Here is a 23,100-nt window from a genome sequence, read left to right as displayed (position 1 = left end):
TTCTTTGTCAACATACTTTTGGAATACATGCATAGAGTTTTACTGAATGTTTTCACCTGGGAGTGGAATTGAATTTGGCATCCTGTGCCATCACAGGTACAGAACGGAGTTGTGAAGAACATTTATTTCATCACTGTGTCTTCCACCTGGTTGTAATGATCATCATCAACACGATTTCTGTTTGCCACTTTGGTTTCGTGTTTATTTTGTGGAAAGCAAGTAAAGCAAAGATTTTAGGAGTGTCCAGGTTTCAGTTTTAGTAAGCAACAACCACCACGTATGCATCTGTCCAACACAACATTATCAAGTTCCTTGACAGTTTGGGGTTCTTTCTTAAAAGAGCTGTTAATCCATACTTAAGAGTTACTAATCTTGTGGCAGTTATTCACTGTGACATCCCTCAGTGCCAGGGTCTTGGGCATCTCCAGGGACAGTGCCTGCACCACCTCCCTGTGCAGCCTGTGCCACTGCAGCACCGCTCCCTCTGAGGAGAAATTCTTCCTCATATCCAACCTGACCCCCCAAAAAACTACAGCAGAACATCTGGGGGAATAAACCCCCCCCAAAACTACAGCAGAACATCCCTATGGGCGCAGCACAGTGACGCTAAGGAGACAGCGCCGGGGGGCGGCTGGCGCTCGTGAGGTACACGGGCCGCAGCCAATCGGACAGCGGCGAAGGCGCTCGCGAGGCTTCGTCCTCCATGGCAACGGCCGGCCTGTGGTTCCAACCGCTACAACCGCCTCCTCGGCCGCCGCGTCGCCATGGTGAGTGCAGGGCTGCGGGGCTGCCGCGGGACTCGGAGCTATGGCTGGATGAAAGGCTGGATGGATGACCGACCGCAGAGCTTGCTTTGTCACCCCGCACTGCCTTTGCTCTCGGGCTCTGTGCTCCATTTCCAGCCCTGAAAGTTACGTTGTCCAGTTACAGACCTGTACATGCAGTTCGAGGATGGGCTTATCCCAGAGCTTCCTCTCCACAGAGGCCTTATGGTTCTCATCCCTTACTGCCTTTCTCCTCTGGCTCCTCTTATCCCTCTTTTATGTGTGCTTCCTTCGGGTGCTGATGCCTTTAAAGGAGAGAGCTTATCTGATTACATATGTGGAAATACGGTTATATTTTAACATACTAGTTAGTTAATATTATAACCCTCTGAAAGGCAACTCTTGGCAATACTTACATTCCTTTCTACTTATTTCAGTGTACATTATCTGAATGCTTGCATCCTTATCCGCAGGCAGAGTTGGGCCTTAACGAGCACCACCAGAATGAAGCCATTAACTATATGCGTTTTGCTCGTTTCAAGCGTGGCCTGTGTCTCAAAACAGTGGATTCGTGCTTCCAGGACCTTAAGGACAGCAGGTACCAGGGGGTCTGTGTTGTGTGATAAGATGGAAGGAGTGCAAATAGTACCAACTCTATTGGAAACAACCATAGGTTGAAATACTCTATGAGATGGCTTTTCTTCCCTTACATTTGTATGTTCTTATTGATGAAGGAATGCATTAATGGTTTTAAGTTAAAGCAGGGAGGATTGAGGTTGGATGTCAGGGGGAAGTTCTTTACCAAGAGAGAGGTGAGGTTCTGGAACAGGCTGCCCAGAGAGACTGTGGATGCCCCAACCCTGGAGGTGTTCAAGGCCAGGTTGGATGGGGCCTGGGCAGCCTGTCCTAGTATTAGATATGGAGATTGTGGCAGGGCATTTGGAGATAGATTGATTCTTGAGGTCTCTTCCAATTTGAGCCATTCAATGATTCTATGGTTCTATGATTCTATGAAGGAGAGCACAATAATTTTTCCAAATGTCAAAAATCAAGTCTTTTAAAAACTCAGTTGTACGAATTCTTAGAAATGAACACCTGTAGTTTGACATTTCCTTATACCTTACTTCTGGTGTGTGCATTTCATGTGAGACTGTGAGGAAGTAGCATTTATGATTTTAGTGTTACCAACAGAAAATATAAAGACAACAGCCAGCTACTAATGTTATTAATAACTGCTGACAGTGGACATCTTCAGAAGGACATTGCATTATATACAAGTGATATCTAATGTTGTGAGGTCTCATAACAGTGCAAAATCAATATCTTTGTCAGGGGTAACTTACCTTGACTTCTCTTTTCAGGCTTGTTGAGGAGACCTTCACAGTTGATGAAGTGTCAGACATGCTGGATGGGCTGCAGACCATTGTACACAGTGAAGTGGAGTCCGAGCTCATAAATACAACATACACCAATGTTTTACTTCTGCGCCAGCTCTTTTCACAGGCTGAGAAATGGTACCTTAAGTTACAGACAGACATCTCTGAATTGGAGAATAGGTAATGTATATTAGGCTGTATTTTCCATGCCATTAGATGACATTATCTATTGCATTTATTGCACCTGCGTGGGACTTCTGTACTTCTCGCAAGGATCTTATGTTCAACAAAAAGCATTAGCCTGGTTTGGTTCATTTATGAAATAAATGCCTCCCTTTGCTTTTGTTTTCAAGAGAACTGTTGGAACAGGTTGCTGAGTTTGAAAAGTCAGAATTTACATCTTCAAACAAGAAGGTAGAGTTCTATTTTAAAATACACTCATAATAATATGGAGTCATGGCAGATGTTTGAAACAGTGATTTAATACTGCTTCTTTATGCTTAAAATAGTAAAAAAGATGTTCAAAGTAATCTTAGAAGTCTTCAAGTAGCAGCATTTTACAGTTCAGCATCAAGGCTCACACTGAGTTGTCTCAGCTGTTTCCAGACTGCAGATTCTGTGCACTCTGGGCATGCCTCATAATCCTGATCCCAGAGTCGGCCAGACCAGGGATGTGCTGGAGCCTCTGCTCCTGGGTTCTCTTTCCCTGGAGACTGGGGTGAAACTGGGACAGGCAAGTGTCTGGGCTTTGTCCCAGCCTCACCCAAACCCTGCAATACAGGTGTGACTCTAGCTTATCTTGTATGATTGGCAAAGTGGTTTACTTGTTTTGTAGCTTAAGTGTATATTTGGTTAATAGATATTGTATTTGAATACTTAAAATAGTAATTAAAATTATTTTAACCTCTGAGAATATACAATTTTTTACTTACAAACAATAAAATATATTTTTTCTCTCTTCTGAATTCTTCTGTCCTTTGGTAGTTATGGCATCAGTAGTCTTTTGTACATTCAAGTTTGCATGTCTTCTTACTACATACAGTATTTGTGTTCAGCTTTAGCCGAACAGTGAATATGTGATTTAAGAGCCAAGGTACCACTAAAAAATTAAATTGAAATAAAATAAAAGATGATTCATTTGTTTTGTAAAAGAAAATTGAATGCATTATTTTGCAGACTAAACAAATAGTTCTCTTCCTCCTGCATGATGTAATGGTTTAAACTTTATTATTTGTTTAGCCCAATGCAGAGCTCATTAAACCAAAACTGGCTCCCATAAATGAAGGAGAGTCAGAGCTGCTAAACAAGGTAAGGATTTGTCTCTTGATTCATCTGTAGTTGATGACTTGTCTGTGTATTTGACTGACTGTTGAGGTACTTCTGGAAAGCACCTGTCACTGTTTTAGATGTCACTGTAATAAACCCCAGAGTGTAAAGCAAAATGCTAAAAAATAGATTTTGTAAAGCATCTTATGTTTATTATGTGATGGTGGACTCTCATATGTATTACTGTATTGAACTTCCTTTTACAAAGATGTTTTGGGCTCTTCAATGACTTATTTTCCAATTTAATTAGTGAAATGAGTAGAAATCAGTACATAGTTTATGTTTTAAGAGGCTTACATTGCAACAAGGAAGTAAATTAAAATTTGAGTCTGGCTGAAACAGTTCTGTTATCAAACATTAGCTATGCAAGTCAGTCCTATTTCATTCAGTCCAGCATCTCACCACTCTCATAGTGAAGAACTTTCCTCTGAAATCCAACCTAAATCTTCTCTCCTTGTCCTGCTGTTATCTACTCTTGTAAAGAATTGACTCCCCTTCTGTTTGTAGGCTCCCTTTAGGTACTGAAAGGTTGCAATGATCTGCAAAATATTTACATACCTACTGATTCAAAATACAAGTGAATAGCAGTAGAGAAAACTGTATGTCCAGATGCATAGTTTGGTATATTGGGAATCTTGATACTTACAGGAGAGTGACTGCACCAATCCCAATTCAGTAAACTAAGGAGTAAATTTAAGTGAGAGAACCTGCAGGTTACAGCAGAACTGGAGACTTAGATTTTTTGCTGACAGAGGCAGGAAACAATAATTTGTAAGGTAGCCTTTACAAACGAATCAGTAGTCCTTATCAGCAAGGCCTTTTTTATAAGCATTTACAAGCACAGTTGCTTTCCTATGCAGTGAAACACATTTTCTTACTGGAAGTATTTGGAAAATTCAAAATAGCACAAGTCTGTAAACTCTTTCTGTTTTATTTACCCAAAGACAGTTGCTTGTCTCCAAGAAGAGAATGAAAAATTGAAGACCAGACTTAAGACAATAGAAACACAGGTAAATTTCCTGTAAGCTCGGATGCTTACTGCTGGTGATATATCTTTACAAAATCTAAATTAGAATTGCATGGATATTATTCTCATGTTTTTAATTAAAACACATATACGAGGTGTTACATTTTCCATGTGTTACAGGCTACAGCTGCACTAGATGAAAAATCCAAACTGGAGAAGTCACTGAAGGATTTGCAGATGATCCAGGGAGATCAAAAGGTAAATATAACTAGGATTTGCACTCCAGTCGCTGTTCCTTTACGCTATTGCTCATGCATCTAAAATGTTGGTCTGCATGGTATGTTTCTTTTTCTGGCAGATAGAAAACTACAGGCTAGTATTGTGTTCCTGCTAACATTGTCATACACGTGCTGCTCTGTCAGTCAGCAGATACTGCAATCTGCTGGTTTATCTTATGACATACATTTTGTGTCAAATAGACCACGGGTTGTTCTAATCAGAAGTGTCATTCCAGGTACTGTCAGAAAATAGTATTCCAGAATACATATTCTTAAGATCGATGCCTGTATTAACAGATACAAATATAGCTGTGTGTTCCTTCCCACTTAATCTCTTATATGGCAACAATAAAGCACTAATTCAAGCATTATCACATCCAATATCAACATAGACTTACTTCATCTCAGTTCAGACTTTATAAACCTAAGAGCTTACAGATGTGTCCTGATCCCATATTCCTAAAGATTAGTTGGAGTTTTGCTACAAAAGGCAGTGAGCAGGGCTCAGGTGACAAAGCTTTGATCACCTTTTTACTACTTGAAGTTATTAACCTTTTGTGTAAACGTTGATTCAAACATGGCGATTTTTTTTGCTGCAGAAAAAAGCCTAAAAAGTCAGCACTCTTGTAAGTTATATTTTTATCCATACCCTTATTTTGATCATTAGAATTTTCCAAAGTGTGTCATTTTGCAGTTGTTTCTTAAATCTGAAACATTTCAGTGCAAACTTTTAGCAACATTAGAGCACTTCAATCCCATTGTTTTGAGAGTCTCTTGAATTCCAGCTGTATTTACATTTACAGACTTGAAATTCAGTATCATAAAACATTTCCACTTTGATTTCCTTATTTTAATCTTCATTTCTTTTTATTTTGCTTACTAACTGGTTTATGGTATGTACTTGTTTTTCTTAGTACTTATCACTTATATCTAGTAACTTTCAAAGTCTGTATTCAATAATACTGTTTAATAGGGAATTTGATTTATAATATAAATCAATATATTGAATATATTTTCTTTATGTGTTTCCCTAAGCCTTATATTATTAAAGGTTTACTACTAAAGGATTTTATTAAATCCTGGGCAATGGTACTTGTAGTTTTAAAAGATTGGAAGCAAATCTATTCCTGCTTTTCTGGTTAAATATGAATTTGCCTGAATGTCAGGGCAGCCAAGTACCTGCAGCTTTCATATTCAGACTTACTTCTTATCTGTCACTTTTTTGTCCAGCTCTCACTCTGTGTGCATGTGTATGTGGTTGAAACCAGCTAGGAAATATAGCTCTAATGTATACAACTTCATTTAATTAATGGATGTATTAGTTATTTGGAGAAAATGCTATATTTTATCTTGGACTCGATCTCAAAATTCAGAATTCACTTTCTTCTGTGCAGGTACCATTATCAGTTGGTTTCTTACACTTAATACAAAGGAGCAGAGCTTCCTTAGTTCTAGATTTCTCTTCTTTTTAAGGTGCCAGCAGTTGAGCCTCATCCTGACTCCCTGTGGTTTTGAGAGTACGAAATTTAGCTTTTGTACCTGGGAGTGGTTTTTAAAACGGAATCCACAGAACAGTTACATGAATATGTTTTGTTACCCAGGGCCGATTGCCAGAAGAGTTTGGGTTGTTTCATCTAAGAAGGAAACAAGAAAGCTGCTTCACAGGCTGTGAAGATTCCTCTTGAACAGTGCAGTATCAGTACCTGACTGATAACATAGTCCTTAACACTTCCATCCTTCCCTTCTTGTGAGATGCTTCATTGTGTGGTTTCACCTCACATCTAAAGAAGGGAAACACAACATCTTGAAACATCAGCTGAGCAGAGGAGCCATTTCATCTGTCTTTAAAATGCATTTATTAACAAGTTTTTCCTAGTTAAAAATTATTCAATGCTTTATCCAACTTTGTTAGTTAACTTCCTTTGTTAAATGACTTTCTCACTATAGCACTTCTAGGTCGTGCTTTACAGGAACAGAGCAAATGTAATTCATAAAAACTAAGGCATTCCCTTTTCTGTGGCATTTTGCATCTGATACTTCAAGTATTCGTTTTCATTTAACATATTTTAAATAATTCTTGTTTTGAAGACTGATGGAAACAAGGATATCGTTGAATTGGAGAATAAAGTGGCAGCTTTGAAATGTCACTATGAGAAGACTTTGAATGATTCTACTGCAAACCAAAAAATCCTGGAAGAGGACTTGGTGACAGCAAAGCATGACTTGCTTAAGGCTCAGGATCAGCTGTCCACAACTGAGAAGGTTGGCATTTTATTGTGATATAAAGTTCCTTACTCACTTTTTACCTGATCGATAAGTGAACAAGAACACAACAGAGTTTATTGGGTATCATTTGTAACTTAATTTTCATTGCTTACTGCCCATTTTTGTTACTTCATTGGGAATGTTATGTATAGAACAGCAAAACCAGAGTGAACATCATGATTTTAATGAAATAACATTTAATAATTGCCCCTGTGCCTGCCTGGAAATTTTTGAATGAGAACAGTGTTCTCAGTCTTCAGAAGATTTGTCTGATTTCCATAGAAAATGAGACTTGTGTTTGTCCTTCCCACTGAAGTCTTTTGAATCTACCAGCTGGTTTCTACCCATCATGAAAGGGTAGATAAACAGCAGGACAAAGGGAAATGGTTTTAAGTTGAAGGAGGGAAGATTTAAATTGGATATCAGAGGGAAGTTCTTTATTATGAGAGTGATGAAGTGCTGGAACAGCTGCCCAGAGAGGTTGTGGATGCCCTGTCCCCGGAGGTGTTCAGGATCAGGTTGGATTGGGCCCTGAGCATCCTGCCCTAGTATTAAATAGGGAGGTTGGTGGCCCTGCCTGCGGTGGGGCAGTTGGAGCTTCATGATCCTTGAGGTCCCTTCCAACCCAGGCCAGTCTCTGTTTCTGCATTTGAATAAGGAATAGAACCACTGTTCTGAAACTTGAGGAGGAAAAGGTCATTTAAAAAAAAAAAATGTATTAGTCAGTTTTCCATAATGTGTAATTAATATGTTGGTATTATTATGTAGGAATTAGAGAAGAAGTTTCAGCAAACAGCTGCATACCGCAACATGAAAGAAATGCTTACTAAGAAGAATGAACTGATAAAGGAGCTACGAAGAAGGCTTTCCAAGTAAGTGCTGTTCAGTTGGTCCAAACAAGATCCATACTCTGCTTCTATATATGCTTTTATAAATATAAAACTCTCTCTAAAAGCAGATTACAGACTTTCCCTTGGGTTCCTAGTAGGCTGTTCCCTGATTTTTGACAAGCCAGTCCTTTTAGATAGGTGTTAGGTGAATGGGATTGAGTTGTGCCTGCAAAGTATCAGTGAGTGTGGTAGTTAAGCCACAGCAGCAACACTGAGATACGGATAGGAGATGTACCGTCTACTTTGGCATGGTCTTATTTCTTCCACATATCTTTATGGGAATGATAAATGGCACAGCATGTAAGCAAGGTTAGGCTTATACATGATAAACAAGGATATGTGCTGGCTTTACATCATGTAGAAAACTATCCTTCTGCAAATGGCAAGTGGGCATTGGCAACATGGGTACCTTAGATGTAGATGTGGATGGAGAACAGAGAACAGAGGTAGAACTTCTGCTTGTATTCTGGGATTAGTGTGTAGATTCTTGTTGGTGCTTTCAGTCTTATCATTTAGTAAACTGTCCAGTTTTAAAAGCAGGAAGTAGTCTGGAAATTATATACTATAATATTGTACTGTCTGTGCCCTTAGGCATTTGTTGAATCTTGACAGGGTTGCACCACTAGTGGGAGTAATTCATTACGTGGGTTTCATGTTTCATTTGGAGACCAAGTTCCTCAGCTATTTTCTACTCCGTTTTGATTTAATTATTTTTGTTAATCCTCAGGTATGAGCCAGAAGACTGATCTATCGGAAGCTGACATAGGAAGAATGTGGAGAGTGGTGTTATTTTTTATCAGATTTTGTTTAAAATAGTTTACTATCTGCTCCTAGTGCTTAAAATAACTTCCTATTAATACTAAAAGGATGCTGAAACTTCTACCTTACTTCCTTATAAACCCATGGTTTATAGCTGTTAGTTTCTGCAGCCATGTTTGAAATGAACCATCAGCATTCCTTGAGAAATAGCAAGCAGCATCTTATTGAAGATGTGAGACAATTCTTTACAAAAAAAAAGGAGTTTATTTTTGTTAAGAAGAGGGGAAAAAAAACAAGTATTAGATTTTTAGTGATATCTTTGAGGTGAAAACTGGAGTGGTTGTATTAGTACAGTTCATGTAGCCTTTAAGTGCATTGCTTTTGAAAACTGCATTGGTAGCAGTAAGAAGTAGGAGGGGAGAAAGAAAGAAAGAAGCATGCTGATTCTGTGGCACAGAATTAATTCACACTGAATATCTGATCTCTCTGCAAAATGTGACCAGGAACATTTTGCTAGAGGCTATTCGTTAGGGAGCGAGAGAAATGTGCTTTACAGGAGAAGCAATGGACTCTAAGGGAAAAGAAAACAAACCAAACACTAGTTGGAGCTGTGCTTTTTCACCTGAATTTATTTGAAACAAATGTGAACATCAGAATACAGATTGATTCTTTTTCCAATACTTTTGGTGTTAGAGTGACAATCTGAAAAGGCATGAGGAAGTGGCTTATGGAGCAGCTTTCTTAAGAAATAAGTTATTATAGATACTTCCACATCCTTTCTTGTTGTAACCTCCCTAGGAAACAGTTTAAAGTCTTCAGAGAAGACCTTGTATTTACCTGGCAGCCTCTTTACGGTGCATTGGACTTATTCATTTTTTTTTTCTGTTCATATGTATGTTATATGTTACTCCAAATAAAAACAATACGTTTTAAACTATTGGATCTTTAAGGAGCTTCTTTTGAATAGGATTGCTTTAAATAGATTTTTAAATACTTTTAAATATTTGTAGAAAATAGCAGCAGAAATTGCTAGAAATGCTACAGCCCATCAAACAACTACAAGAAAAGCGTTCCAGTGGCAGGGCTTGGAAGAAGTCTTTGGGTTAGATATTAGCTGACGTTTACAGTGCTTGTCTCAGGAGCTGCTTGAGCTGCAATAGATCCTTTTCCTCACTCCTCATTGGGCAGAGCTGTTAAAGTTGCTCTTGTAGTCATGCTGCAGTCAAATCTGTCATGCGAGTTCTTTTGCTGCCCTTTTCCCCCCAGTGGTTAAGGAAGACAGGAGTGGGATGGACTCCTGTGTCTGCAGCTTATCACTGTGTGATCTCTTCAAATCATATGGAGAACTGTGCAGTGCAGAATGGAAACACCAGCTTTGATAACTTCTTATCTTGCAGATTGCCATTTTAGTGAGTATGAGATTAGTGTGATTGCTGTCATTTGTGTTGCTCAGCTGCTAAGGGAAAGGTCTCATTTGCAGCTCCTGATAGAAAAGTATTTATCTGTCTGCCTGCCAAAGACCCGAGTGTTACACAACAGCCATTCCCTTTTTGCTGAGATAGGCACGATATTCAGAACGTGTCTGACGTTTCTAAAACTTTGCTGCTTTTTCTACTACGTAAATTCCAGCGCTGCTGTTACCAGCCTTTGGAAGTTCATTATAGCGTTCAAGCGTGCACTGTCCATTTCCTCCACTCCAGCTGTGAATCCCCTGGTTATGCCCAAAGGAAATATTTAAGAAGAGAATTTCTCCATAACTGGCTGATCTGCAGGAATCGACTCCCTTTCAAGACAGTTGGGTTTTAATTGGTTTTTGTTGGTTGGCTTTGTGTTTGTTTTCTTCGTAGTCTATTTGGTTTTGTTTTGTGTTGTTTTGTTTTGTATTTTTGGTGTTTTTTTTCTTGCATATTTTCCATGGGAACAAAATCTTGGCAGCTCAGTTTTGCTAGTATTGACTGTGACAGCCAACAAATAACCCAGCGCTGTAACCATGACGTGAGCGCAGCAGTTGGTCATTAATAGATGAGCCAGCAGTGCTGCGTGCTACCTTCCTAATGAGACACTATATTACCCAATGCTCTTTAACTGTTCATAAAGTGCCCCTTAATCTGTTTCTCTCTTGGATAACGCACTTATTTCTTTATGTCATAAAGAGACTAATAGACTGATGTCAGAACAGCTACAACTTGTGCGTTTCCCACACACATTGCTTTGGGAAGTGTAGCAGAGACACAGTGATGAGCTGGAGGAATAATTGCAATCCTGCCATCCTAGTCACTGCCTGGGGGAATAACTGAAATCTCCAGCTACACAAGGGACAATCAACCAGCAGCTGTTGTGGCCTACAGGTTCTCAAAGATCTAGAAATCCAGCAGGATGCTTTCTCGCTCCTAAAGAAACATGGAGCTTAGAGTAGTAACTGTGAACAGTATATCCAAGCAGAAAGACAAATATTCTGGTGTATCCATTCGAGACTTACCTCTGTCCCTCCAGATAAAGCAAGAGTACTCACCCAACCCAAAGAAAGGAAACACAAAGACGATAAGATTTTGATTGCATAAGAAATAGCATCTAGATTATCTGAGGAGCATGTGGAAAGTCCTACAGCAAGATATTGAGCTCTGTTTATAATACTGGCATTCAGGAGAGAGGCAATGACACATTTTGTTGTATCTGAACTTTCTGATCTGGCCTGATCTGTGCCAAGGACACCACACCTCTTTGCCCGCACAGCTTTTCATGTAAACTAGTTTGAAATGTAATGGGGAGGAGGGACATGGCCAAAGAAATGTTTAACTTGATTGTCCTCATCAGCTGCAGTAATCTATTCATACAGAAGCATCCCAAGTGCTAGCAATGGGCTATTTTTAAGGCTCTCCTTCCTGCGAGTTAGTTATTAAATGCTGTAAGTTATTTATAAGCATCATTTGTAATAAACCCCACAGGCAGCAAGGAATGTTTTGTCTTAATCACTTGCAATAGTTTTCGTGGTGTGAGATGGTTAACTATATCTGGGAGTTTCTCAGCAACTCCTTCAGTTTAGTGGCTTTTGGACCTAAATTTGCCTCAGATTTTTCCTTTCAGCAGAATTTGGAGTTATCTACACGATGTATTTCCAGGGCAAGCCATCACCTTGCACATCTACAGGCAAAGCAGGAACAGCAAGGATGCTGCATGAGAAGCATGAGCTCCCTCAGACTATACTGTGGAAAGGCCTGGCAAACCCAGACACTAACCCAGTGACCACTTCCACTTCCAGCAGCACTGAAACACACCATAGAAACTGGTTACATTTATGTGAGATGCATAAATCTCTTGCAGTCATCTTTTGTGGTTGGCTGACAGCGGCCAAGAGGGTGTTGTCTGTAAAAAGGACCTAAAAGTGTCCCAGTCCTGCCCTGAGAGGAGACACATTTAGATATCTGAAAGGAGGAAGCTGAGTCCTTGGACTTGTTCAGCCCTTTTTTATTGCTGGAGACGCTGCTGGTTGTCTCCTTACTGCAGAGCTTGAGCTCAAAGTGTACCTTGGCAGGAGCCCAAGCACACAGGGTTCACCTCCAGGCCTGGCACCTTCAGGCAGCCCAGGGGCCTCCTCGGACCTTCTGCCTCCACTGTGGGCCACATTTTCCCAGCGGTCTCTCTCTGCTTAAAAAGTGCTTTAAATTAGCAGCCTCTCAGAACCATTTCTCTGCAGCAGAGGGGTTTGAGCATGTAGGGAGAAGAGCCTAGGCTATGGCTCAAGGAAGTGCTGGACTCAAGGCTGGGGACCTGCCTGGGTAACAAGGACAGTTCTGGGGCTGCTTCCAGGTGCCCAAGGACCTCCTGAGGACCACGGGCACTTTAAATAACAGCCAGCTCCGACAGCCTCTGCAACCAGCCTTGATGGTGCAGAAACATCTTCCCCGTGTCATCAGATCCAGGCACACAGACACACCCCACAGAGAAGGCAGCCATGTGGAGAAGCCTTTGCCAGCCCCACCATTGCTTCCTTCGTGTGTCAAGTCAGCGCGTGAGCAATGAAAATCTCTGGGCTCGCCTCCTTCCCAGAAGTGCCCATCAAAGCCCAGGCAGCTATTCACCCAAAGTACCAATTTTATAGTGCCGTGTGTGTCTATAATCTATTTACCAGCATTCCTACTTCAGTATGTGCCTGTTAATAAGATTAGTAATTAAAAAGCTTGATAGGAATTGGCAAGCATGCCTCCGCCTTGCCCTCCCCTCACAGCCGGGCTGGCGTGGAGGCGGTGCGGGGTTGGCAGAGCACCTGTGGGCCGGCAGTGGCAACAGGACGGCTGCCCACCTGCAGGACATGGAGAAGGCTCGGCCACTGTGGGACAACCCTTTGCAGTTTGTTTTCGCCTGCATCTCTTATGCCGTGGGGCTGGGGAATGTCTGGAGGTTCCCATATTTGTGTCAGATGTATGGAGGAGGTAAGTGCGGTTTACATGTCTGGCTTTCTGCCTCTGGAAGTGTGATGATGAGCTCCAGAAGCATTTCGTCCTTGTTGACCTCACCAGGGTCCGGAGCAGAGCAGGATGTCAGGTTTTTCTTCTGTGTGTTTCAGGAGGAAAGTTAGTCTATATAAGTATAGTTGTCTCTGGCTTTGTCTGCTTTGTTTTATGTGTTCTTTAGCATAAGATGTTCACCTGACCCTCCCACTGCCCCTACACAGCACTCATGTCTCAGAAGTACAAGGGAACAGTGGGAAGCCCCGTGTTTTGTAAAAGGAATGGAGCAGAGTGAGAACTGTAGGTCCATATGATATTTACGTATTGCCTTCCTGCCTCCTCGAGCCACTCTGAAGGCACCAGAAATGACTTCAGATCCTCACAAGTTCACTGAGAGATAAATGAATCAAGTAAGAGGTGGGGAGATGCTCACACTGAGTTGATTGAAGGATCGGCTGTAACATATCAAGGAGCTGTCATTAATGTGTTATCCTTGGTATGAACTTTACTCCGAGAGGTGATAACTTGGCTCCAAAGCTGCCTTGAGTTTGGATGAAAATCCTCAATCAGCAGGAGTTCCCGTGCTAATGTCCCACAGGGAGCTTTGAAAATAGGGAATGAACGGGCTAAAAATGCCCATCCCTCTCCTTGGTCCAAACTGGGGAAAGATAATATCCAAATCATATGGCATCTGTGGATGTTGTTCCATAGAAATTGAAAGTTGGTCAATTAGTTGACTGAAAAACACTAACAATCTCTTCTAGTATATAACTGCTTCTGGTTTACTGTCATTTACTGAAGAACTGCCTGTGCAGAAGCTGCCTGTTTTCATAAACCATCCCAGTTTTACACTGCTTCTCATGCTGTATACATTGTCAGAGCACTGAACCCATCTTACTCATGCATTAAGTGACATGATCAGTATCATTTACAGTGTGTCTGCTTCTGACTTTTGTTCCTTTCAGGAAAGAAGCACATAGAAATGTTTCAGTTATTTTTTATTCATTTTGCACAATGAACGTTGACTCGTGGTTTGCTTTTAAATCCAGAGGTGGTGGGATTTGGTTCATGCTGCTTGTTGAGAAGCCAGCTCAGTGCCGGGACCACATCACAGCTGCCCTGAGGGAAACTAGATGATCACTATGGTCCTTTTCAACCCAGGCTATTCAATGATTCTGAGGGCGAAAGTGATGGATGGCCGGATTCTGGGAATACTTTTTGAGACAGAGGTTTGGAGAGTAAAGGCTTCATGTCTGACATTGAGCTCTGGCACAACACTCCTGGTTAAACTTCCCCGGGCAGGAGCAGCTCTCCCTGTTGATATTCTAAAACTCCCAACAGTGGGCTTTGCTTCCCCTAATTGCTTCCACTGCCCTCTTAGAAAGCATTGAGTGCCTTTCCAGGGGGCCGTGAGACCCACAGCAAACATAACAGTGCTGCAGGAATTCAAGCTCTGGGTATGCCAGGCACCAGGGGATGCTGGCAGCTGCCCCTTGGCCTCCTCCTTGTAGGGAGCACAGCCAGCTCCGTCCGGCCCAGCAGATCAATTGCCTCCCTTGCAGCATAGGAAGTTACCTAACAGGCTAACAAAGGCCTTGTTAATAAAGACAGAGCCAGGCGGTAGGACATTAATTCCGAGAATAAACCGGATTATTGCTCCGTGTTTATTTCCAGTCTTTTGCTTTGGCTGCTGCCAGAGCCCATTCCGCTGTGCCACTGCACCAAGCCCATTGCAAAGAATGTTAATGCCACAGATTAAATCCTAAATAAGAGATATTTACGTAAATGTTTTGGCTCGCTGTAAAAAGAGAACCAGGAAAAGCTTCAGGAAGAAATCCAGGGTTTGGTCAGTCAGCAGCTCTTTCTTGAAGGGGAAGGATTTTGTCTTCTCACCAGAAATCCAAGCTGATGCACATCCTTCCCCTCAGCCTCCTCCCTCCATCCTGCCAGGCTTCAATACATGACTTAAAATCCTCCATTCAACACAGATATTGCTGTTGCTTTGCTCTCCATCACAGAATGCTGCATGTGAAGCACTGATTGTTTTAGCACCTTTCAGAGGTCAGGCTGGCATGTTGTTACCTGTTAACAGCTCTGCACATTGCTCCGGCCGTTAGTGACCCACAGTTGAACAACAGAAATCACAGCCCTGCCAAACGCCCATGGAAAATTCCTGGTCCTGGCCAGGACACCTGCTGAAACCCCAAGAGATGTCCCTCAGGCTGTGTCGTGCTCCTGAACAAATGAGTTGCTGGGATGGGAGCCAACCAGCCACCACCACTGGGGCAACTTGACTGCTGAGAGGGCAACGTGGTATTTATGGGCTGACAGTATGCTGGACACGGCCTGTTTTCCCTTGCAGGTGGCTTTTTGATCCCATACATCATCATGCTGATCGTGGAGGGGATGCCACTGCTCTACCTGGAGCTGGCAGTGGGGCAGCGCATGCGCAAGGGGAGCATCGGAGCCTGGAAAATAATAAGCCCCTACCTCTGCGGGGTTGGTATGTCCTCTATTTCCATACGTTATTTAGTTGCTTTTTGTTGTTTTTTTTTTTAAGTACTCAAAGAACACAGACAATTTGTCCTTCAGAGATGAAAGCAGGCAGGAGATGGGGTTCCAGCAGGCTGAGCAAATACAGGGCATTTTCCCCCTCTCTCTCCTAACACTGGAGCTGAACCTTGTTCAGGCACAGAGGCTTGAGCCCCACTGCCCTGGGGCAGGCTGCCAGAATGGTGGCGGCCTGAAGATCAGAGCCAAACCCAGACCCAGGCTGCCATGCTGAGCATCAGTCCCATAGAGCAGCAGGATGGGGCTTTGGCTTCCCCCCTGCAGCTTTGTGTTTATCAGAGCTCAGTCCTTGCACCTTTATTAAGACATGAAATCACCCCCATGGCCCAAGTAAGTTTGCTTACATGTTTTGTTGTAATAATAAATTGTATGTTCACTCTCTGGGTGACTGAATCATAGAGCTCAGTTCAGGACAGCCCTGACAGGAGGAGGAGGCCATCTTGCCATGACTGGCTTCTGGGCTTTGCCACTGACCACACACTCTCTCCCACCCACAGGCGTTGCTAGTGTGGTCGTCTCCTTCTTTCTCTCCATGTACTACAATGTGATCAATGCCTGGGCCTTCTGGTACCTCTTCCACTCCTTCCAGGTACGTGGACACCTGGTGGTATGGCTTAGCCCCATGGAGGATCCCAAGGGCTTTGCAATGGTACTGGACATTGCTCGGCTCTGGGACAGTCCACATCATGTGCTCCAGGGCACGAGTTCAGTCCTCTGGGAGAAGCTCAGAGCTAGGAGATATGCTTGTCTCCAGCAGGGATGGTCAGAGAGGTTGGTCATAGGGGAGAGGGTTGGTCCCTGGGGAGAAGGTCATCCCTAGGAGATAGGGTTGGTTTCGGGTAAGATGATCAGAGAGGCTCAGTCCATAGGGAGAGAGAGAGTCATCTCCAGAGGAGAGGAGAGCTGTCCCCAGGCCTTACTACCAAGGGACTAGCATAGAGCCAGGTGGTACAACATAGGGATGAGCTAGCCCCAGGGAAAAGCTTCCCTAACCTCTATTTCTGCTGCTGTCCTCCCTCCCTTCCAGGACCCACTGCCATGGGCCGTCTGCCCCCTGAACAGCAACCGCACAGGTTACGAGGAAGAATGTGAGAAGACGTCTTCCACCCAGTACTTCTGGTACCGACAGACCCTGAACATCTCCCCCTCACTGGAGACCAGTGGGGCCGTGCAGTGGGAGCAGGCGCTGTGCCTGACACTGGCCTGGCTGGTGGTCTACCTCTGCATCCTCCGTGGCACCGCGTCCACAGGCAAGGTGAGGGGCAGGCACCACCCCTGGAGGTGCTGACTGTGGCAGGAGACATCTACTCCTCAGGCTTTGTAAGAGAAAAAGAGGTCTACATGGCCTTTTTGCTTTCTTTTTATCTGCAGCAGAAGTTATGAGGAGGGGGAGGAAAGAAATGTCCAGGGGGCCTTCACTAAGAACAGAGCTGAGTGCTGTAATCCATAAATCGCATTAGACAAGCACAGAAGCCCAAGACTGCAAACTAAGAGCAACCTCTGAAACTTGCTGCAGCTGGGTTTGTGGGCAAAAATGACCCCAGTAAAATAACCAAGATGTACTGACATTGCATAGCAATGGAAGGGGCTCCTCAGTGCAAGAAAGAGCAGCTCCAGTGCATTTGCAGCAACAGAACAGAAGAAGGGTTTATGAGATGGGAACAGGGCTGTCCTGCTGAGGAACTCAAAGCCTTTCAAGACTTGAAAAGCCTTTCAAGTTTTGCTGCAAGGAAGAACAGAAACCCACTTCTTCTGGGAGCAGCTGCCACCCAGCCAAATGCAGTAATGTCAGGTTTCTTCCCTAGCGGCATTCCAACGTCAGAAGAGGTTGGCATGGCTCCATTGAGCCCACCCTCATACTTGCCCCTGGTTTGTAAGTCAGTTTTTACACAAGTTTTTAGATGAATCATCAGGATGTATGCAGAGAGAGGCTGCTTGGCTTCTCTCTCTTTTGTGGTGGCTTAGATTCAGGTTGATCAAAAGCTCCTACAAAACAATTGAAAGAAAACCTGAGTTACACTGAGTGTCTTTCTTTACATCCAAATTAGGATGTTGTCATTTCAGCTTGATTTTGACCCCTTATGAGGTCTGCAGTCCTTTCTCTTAGAGCAGATGTTGACCTTTGATGGGCAAACCAATGTTATTTCACTAAATGCAGAGCTGAGCTTGGAAAAGCTATGAATGCTTTAAATTTGTTCTTAATGAGAAGACCCTTGGAACAGTAGCATGGATCTTTATGAACAAGAATAACCTAAATCTTCAGTTAGATTTACCTAAAAATAGTTGTTTAAAGGGTAGTACAGATAACAAATACAGTAATGGCAGTTCTTCATGTGCACTACTGAGATGTTCCCCCTCCTTCCCATAGGTTGTCTATGTCACAGCCTCCTTGCCATACTGTGTTCTCCTCATATACCTCATCAGAGGACTGACACTCCATGGAGCTGTCAATGGGTTGATATACATGTTTACTCCAAAGGTATGGAAAAACTGCACCGAATTTTTACCTAAATGTTCTTAGTGCGTAGGTCTTCAAAACGTGGCAATGCTGCCTTTCTTCATTATGGAGTTTTTCCATTGGTAGCCCTGGTGAGATGTCTGAAAGTCTCAGCAGTCAGCTGCTGCTGGCCTCTCCGCTACACTGCCCCCACCTCTTTGCTTTCCTGCTGTGAAGGATGCCCTCTAACGCCACCTGCAGTGCACTACTTCCAAACTGAGCACTAATCCTGCCAGAACTATGGCCCTGTGCTAGAAGGGGTGTGCAAAGGGACCCGAGCCAGTTCCCTTCACTCCAGGGTGTGGATGTAACCTCATCACTGTTTCTGTCCCGGTCCCTGTCCCTGCAGTCTCCAAGGGGCCATACAGAGCGTGCAGCCTCACATCCCCATCCTCCCATCTGGTTTTGCAGCTGGAGCAGCTGTCGAACCCCAAAACGTGGATCAGCGCCGCCACACAGATCTTCTTCTCACTGGGTCTCGGCTTTGGCAGCCTCATTGCCTATGCCAGCTACAATGATCCAAGCAACAACTGTGAGCGGCATGCCATCATCGTCTCCCTCATCAACAGCACCACGTCCATATTTGCCAGCATCGTGACTTTCTCCATCTACGGCTTCAAGGCAACGTTTAACTACGAAAGCTGCATAAACAAGTAAGAGAGAGCTGGGTATTTTGTTTACTTGTTTGCCACCAGGAGCCATTCCTTCCAAATTAAAGGGGAGGTGACCAAACAGCAGCACACAGCGCCAGATTTAGGACTGCTCTAATAAAGGTGATGATGCCATTTGGATTGAGCTGTTCTCAGTCAGCACTCACCCAGCATCTTTCACTTGGCCCTGGCAGCTCTGTTCCATCTGCAATGGGCACTAAACCCCTGCCATCCACCACAGGGTGATCCTGCTGCTGATGAATACTTTTGATCTGGAGGAAGGCTCCTTGACAGCAGACAACCTCAGTGAGATGAAGGACTACCTCATGGCTGCCCACCCACAGGAGTATGCCCAGTTGTCACCCCACCTGAAAAACTGCAGCTTAGAAGCTGAGTTAGACACGGTAAGAATCAAGGAATTATTAAGGATGGAAAAGACCTCAAAGATCACCCAGTCCATCCGCCAACCCACTCCCACCATGACCACATCCCTCAGTGCCACATCAACAGGGTGGTGACTCCACCACCACACTGAGAAGAAATGTTTCATAATATCCAACCCGAACCTCCCCTAGCACAACTTGAGGCCATCCCCTCTCATCCTATCACTGTTACCTGGGAGAAGAGGCCGACCCCCACCTCACCACAGCTCCTTTCAGGCAGCTGTAGAGAGCCATCAGGTCTCCCCTGAGCCTCCTCCAGACTGAACAATTCCAGCTCCCTCAGCTGCTCCCCATAAGACTTGTGCTCCAGACCCCTCACAGCTTCATTGCCATTCTCCAGACCTCAATGTCCTTCTTGTAGCAAAGGGCCCAAAACTGAACACAGCACTCGAGGTGCAGCATCACCAGTTCTGAGTAGAGGGAAGATTACATCTGTGCTCCTGCCGTCTGCGCTATTTCTGATACAGTCCAGGATGCTATTGGTCCTCTTGGCTACCTGGGCACACTGCTGGCTCATTTGCAGCCAGCTGTCCACTAACACCTCCTGGCCCTTTTCCTCCATGCAGCTTTCCAAAAGGGCTGCTCTGCACTTTTGTCTGGGCTTCAGTCCCCCTTTTGTCATGTTCTGCAACTAGGAGGATTTTGACCTCCCTCGGTGGCCAAGCCTCCAACTCACTTATTGTTTCCTTCCTGCTGGCAGGCTGTCCAAGGAACCGGGCTGGCATTCATTGTCTACTCAGAAGCCATCAAAAACATGGAGGTGTCCCAGCTGTACTCTGTGCTCTACTTTGCCATGCTCCTAATGCTGGGCATTGGCAGCATGCTGGGCAACACCGCCGCCATCCTTACACCCCTGACTGACAGCAAGGCCATCACCTCGCGCTTCTCTAAGGAGGTGATCTCTGGTAAGTGCCTGCCATGCAGTAGCCTTAGTCACACAGGTAGAGCAGGTATACATAGCATGGTGTCCCACAGCCCCTCAGCATCCCTCTGTCCTCGAGGAGAGAAAGGCATGGAATCACAGAATTGTTAAGGCTGGAATAGACCTCTAAGATCCTCTAGTCCAATAGTCAATCCATCACCTCTACGCCCATTAACCACGTTCCTCAGTGCCACATCCACGCAGTTCTTGAATACCTCCAGGGATGTGACAACCAGCTTCCTGGGCAGCTGTGCTACTGCCTCACCACTCTATGAAGAAGTTTTTCCTAATATTCAAATGGAACCCTTTCTCTCCTCGAGGAATGCCAGGGGTGGCTTTCATGTCATGCATGCTGCCACGTTGCTAAGTACTGAAATGCAGGCCTGAAAATACAATGTGGTGCAGAAGCAATCAAGGGGGAAGTAATTCAGGCTTTCTCCGACTCCTGCAGCAGCATGCACTCCCATGATAAATACTACATGCCTCTCATGTGGTTTGATTTCCAGATATAAGGGAAGGGTCTCTGTTTTATCCATGCAGGTTTTGTGTGTTTCATTAACTGCATCATCGGCCTCATATTCACCATGGAGGCTGGGAACTACTGGTTTGACATATTCAATGACTACGCAGCCACCCTTTCGCTGCTGCTCATTGTGCTGGTAGAAACCATTGCTGTGTGCTACATCTACGGGCTAAGAAGGTAACAGCTCAACACCTCCTTTTCTCATTGCCTGAGTGAGGTGGGAGGGCGGCTGCAAGCCAGCAATAGAAACACCACCTGGGGCTGAGTTTTTCTGCTAGGCTCTGCTCCCAACAAGGTGAAGGGGCCCCTTCATTCCAACCTCACTCTCTAATCCCCATGAAGCAGTTTTTCAGGCAGCAGTTCTTCGCTCATTACCCTTCCCGGCCAAGTGCTGTGCTCTTGTTTCTGTTTTACAACACAGGTTTGAGAAGGACCTTTACACGATGATCGGACGCAAGCTAAACTGGTACTGGAAGGCAATGTGGGCTTTTGCTAGCCCTCTGCTCATTATAAGCCTGTTTATATTTTACCTCACCGACTATATCCTCACAGGAACCCTTCAGTACCAAGCATGGGACGGCACACAGGTAACACAGTTGCTTTGTTTAAAAAAAACCCTCTCATTAATTCCCTCAGGACCAAAGTACACATTACGTGTAAAAAAATAATAATAAACAGCACTATTTTAACTGAACAAAGCTGCTGCTGGCTTTCACAACTAAAAGCTTTCAAGATCGCCACAGACATTTTTCTTCATGGCCAAAATGCATTTGTAAGAATGCTTAACTGCGTGTTTATCCCCAAGGAATGACTACTGGATAAGCAATTACAGGCTCATAACCTTCTGTGGAAATGTTCCTCGCAGGCAGGAACAAATTAAGCGCTTTGTTTTCGTGCCACTGCTTATTTTGGAGCCTGCAGAGGGCCTGCCCTGCTGACCAAGTGTCAGCGTGAGCTCACGGGCCCAGGAGAACGAAGCCACATGTCCATGTGGAGCCACCTCATTAAGAGAAGCAAGACAAAGCCAAAATCACACGTTACCAGCTACAGCAGCTCTGTTCTCGTTATCAGTTCTAAGGCCATGAGGTGGGACAAAGAAGAGCACTGAGGACACTCATGAGCTGTCCCACCTCAGGCAGCAGTGCCCTGTGCTTCTCTGCTGGCCCATTTAAATAAACACATGTGGCCATGCTGGAGGCTGGGCTGACTTTGAGATGTGGCAAACCAGACCCAATGCTGCTTTTCTCCCTTGTAGGGGCAGCTGGTGACAAGAGACTACCCCAGCTACGCCCTGGCAGTGATAGGGCTGCTGGTGGCCTCATCCACCATGTGCATCCCCCTGGGGGCACTCCTGACTTTCGTAAGGAAGAGACTGAAGAGGGAAAGAGTCTCCACTGTTGCGTGAACACAGAGAACTGGATTGGAAAAGACCTTACCCGCACCACCAGTGATCGGGCACTTCTGGATGCCAGCAGCAACCATTACTTGTAGCAGCTACTTAGAGACAGGAGAATCTTGGGTGCTATATTTACCAAAAAGTGCTCTCGGGAGTTCCCTCAATGGTACAGAAAACTCTCCTGAAACAAGATGAAGCTTTAATATGGTCTTTGTAAGAAGGGGAGAAGCAGAACAGCAGCTCGCCAGTGCTCTAGGTAGCATGAATTAACCAATGCCATCTATTAGGCAATTCCCCACTCTGCTGTAGCACTGCCTATCTGGAAAGAGGAGCATCCAAGCAGGCATGTTCCTGCACTGAAGTACAAGCAAATATCCCTGCCATTCCAGAAAGCCAACGCTTAACCGCGTGCATTATATGTCCAGCAATGCAGTTTATATCCAAGCTGCAGAAGTTCTTGTTGCCAGAAGCAGCAAACTTCCAATTGCAGCACACAGTTCTGCCCTGCGCTGTACTTTTTGCTAGGGATGCACTAAACAAACATTACAAATGCCTGCAATTAATAAGCTGCCTTATAAGCCAACCAACACCCATATGCCATACAACTAGCTCTGACAAAGTTCATATCCAAGTGTGCTTTAATTTTAATCATGAGATGCAACAGTCCAGCAGTTCCACAGAACTGTTTCATTTGCCTGTGTTAATGTTCTGTAGAAGTACCGTGCTTAAATTTTAAGGGTCGTGTAGCAGAAAACAGTAAAATCTCATCTATGAACTTGTAAAGAGGTCAGTGAAGAACACAAGAGAAATGCTCACGGGACACAGGTTTTAAATGCAGCATCTTATTTAACCATTAGAAGATGGTAGTGCCTTAGAAAAAGAGGGATTTCATTTCAAACATTCTCAAAGCACATCAACGCAAGTTTATCTCCTGCAAAGAGCAGGAGCTCATTTCACAGCCCTGAGGGGTGGATGAAATCTTGAAAGCCATAATCAACACCAACAGAACACGCTTAGTCTGCAGC

The 23,100-nt window shown here is 44.1% G+C and overlaps 2 protein-coding genes across 2 annotated transcripts; both read left to right on the top strand.

Annotated features, from left to right (window-relative positions):
* Nucleotides 1-696: 696 nt before the first annotated feature.
* LZTFL1 (leucine zipper transcription factor like 1) lies at nucleotides 697-9,562 on the top strand. Its single transcript, XM_015854154.2, has 10 exons — nucleotides 697-767; nucleotides 1,238-1,362; nucleotides 2,126-2,320; nucleotides 2,494-2,554; nucleotides 3,380-3,448; nucleotides 4,411-4,476; nucleotides 4,614-4,691; nucleotides 6,800-6,973; nucleotides 7,745-7,848; nucleotides 8,594-9,562. Exons 1-10 carry the CDS (start codon nucleotides 765-767, stop codon nucleotides 8,610-8,612), a joined length of 894 nt encoding a protein of 297 aa, XP_015709640.1. The 5' UTR covers nucleotides 697-764; the 3' UTR covers nucleotides 8,613-9,562.
* Nucleotides 9,563-12,750: 3,188 nt separating this feature from the next.
* On the top strand, nucleotides 12,751-22,850 carry SLC6A20 (solute carrier family 6 member 20). Its single transcript, XM_015854150.3, has 11 exons — nucleotides 12,751-13,055; nucleotides 15,436-15,576; nucleotides 16,142-16,233; nucleotides 16,672-16,899; nucleotides 18,013-18,123; nucleotides 18,553-18,794; nucleotides 19,033-19,195; nucleotides 19,935-20,139; nucleotides 20,697-20,856; nucleotides 21,101-21,266; nucleotides 21,935-22,850. The coding sequence occupies exons 1-11, from the start codon at nucleotides 12,770-12,772 to the stop codon at nucleotides 22,082-22,084; spliced, it is 1,944 nt and encodes a 647-aa protein (XP_015709636.1). The 5' UTR covers nucleotides 12,751-12,769; the 3' UTR covers nucleotides 22,085-22,850.
* The last annotated feature ends 250 nt before the right edge of the window (nucleotides 22,851-23,100 follow it).

This window comes from Coturnix japonica, chromosome 2, assembly GCF_054131305.1.
Source record: "Coturnix japonica strain WE chromosome 2, WE-NBRP24, whole genome shotgun sequence".
Taxonomy (NCBI): Eukaryota; Metazoa; Chordata; class Aves; order Galliformes; family Phasianidae; genus Coturnix; species Coturnix japonica.
The sequence above is the reverse complement of the archived record's forward strand: the minus strand, read 5'-3'. Positions and strand labels throughout refer to the sequence as shown.

Excerpts from the sequence above, each read along its gene's own strand:
- LZTFL1 (XM_015854154.2), top strand. Across the intron at positions 1,363-2,125 it reads CAGGACCTTAAGGACAGCAG|GCTTGTTGAGGAGACCTTCA; the intron begins GTACCAGGGGGT and ends TTCTCTTTTCAG. Across the intron at positions 4,477-4,613 it reads TTAAGACAATAGAAACACAG|GCTACAGCTGCACTAGATGA; the intron begins GTAAATTTCCTG and ends CATGTGTTACAG.
- SLC6A20 (XM_015854150.3), top strand. The coding sequence starts at position 12,770 with ATGTGCCTGTTAATAAGATTAGTAATTAAAAAGCTTGATAGGAATTGG. Across the intron at positions 18,795-19,032 it reads TACGAAAGCTGCATAAACAA|GGTGATCCTGCTGCTGATGA; the intron begins GTAAGAGAGAGC and ends CATCCACCACAG. Across the intron at positions 20,140-20,696 it reads CTCTAAGGAGGTGATCTCTG|GTTTTGTGTGTTTCATTAAC; the intron begins GTAAGTGCCTGC and ends TTATCCATGCAG.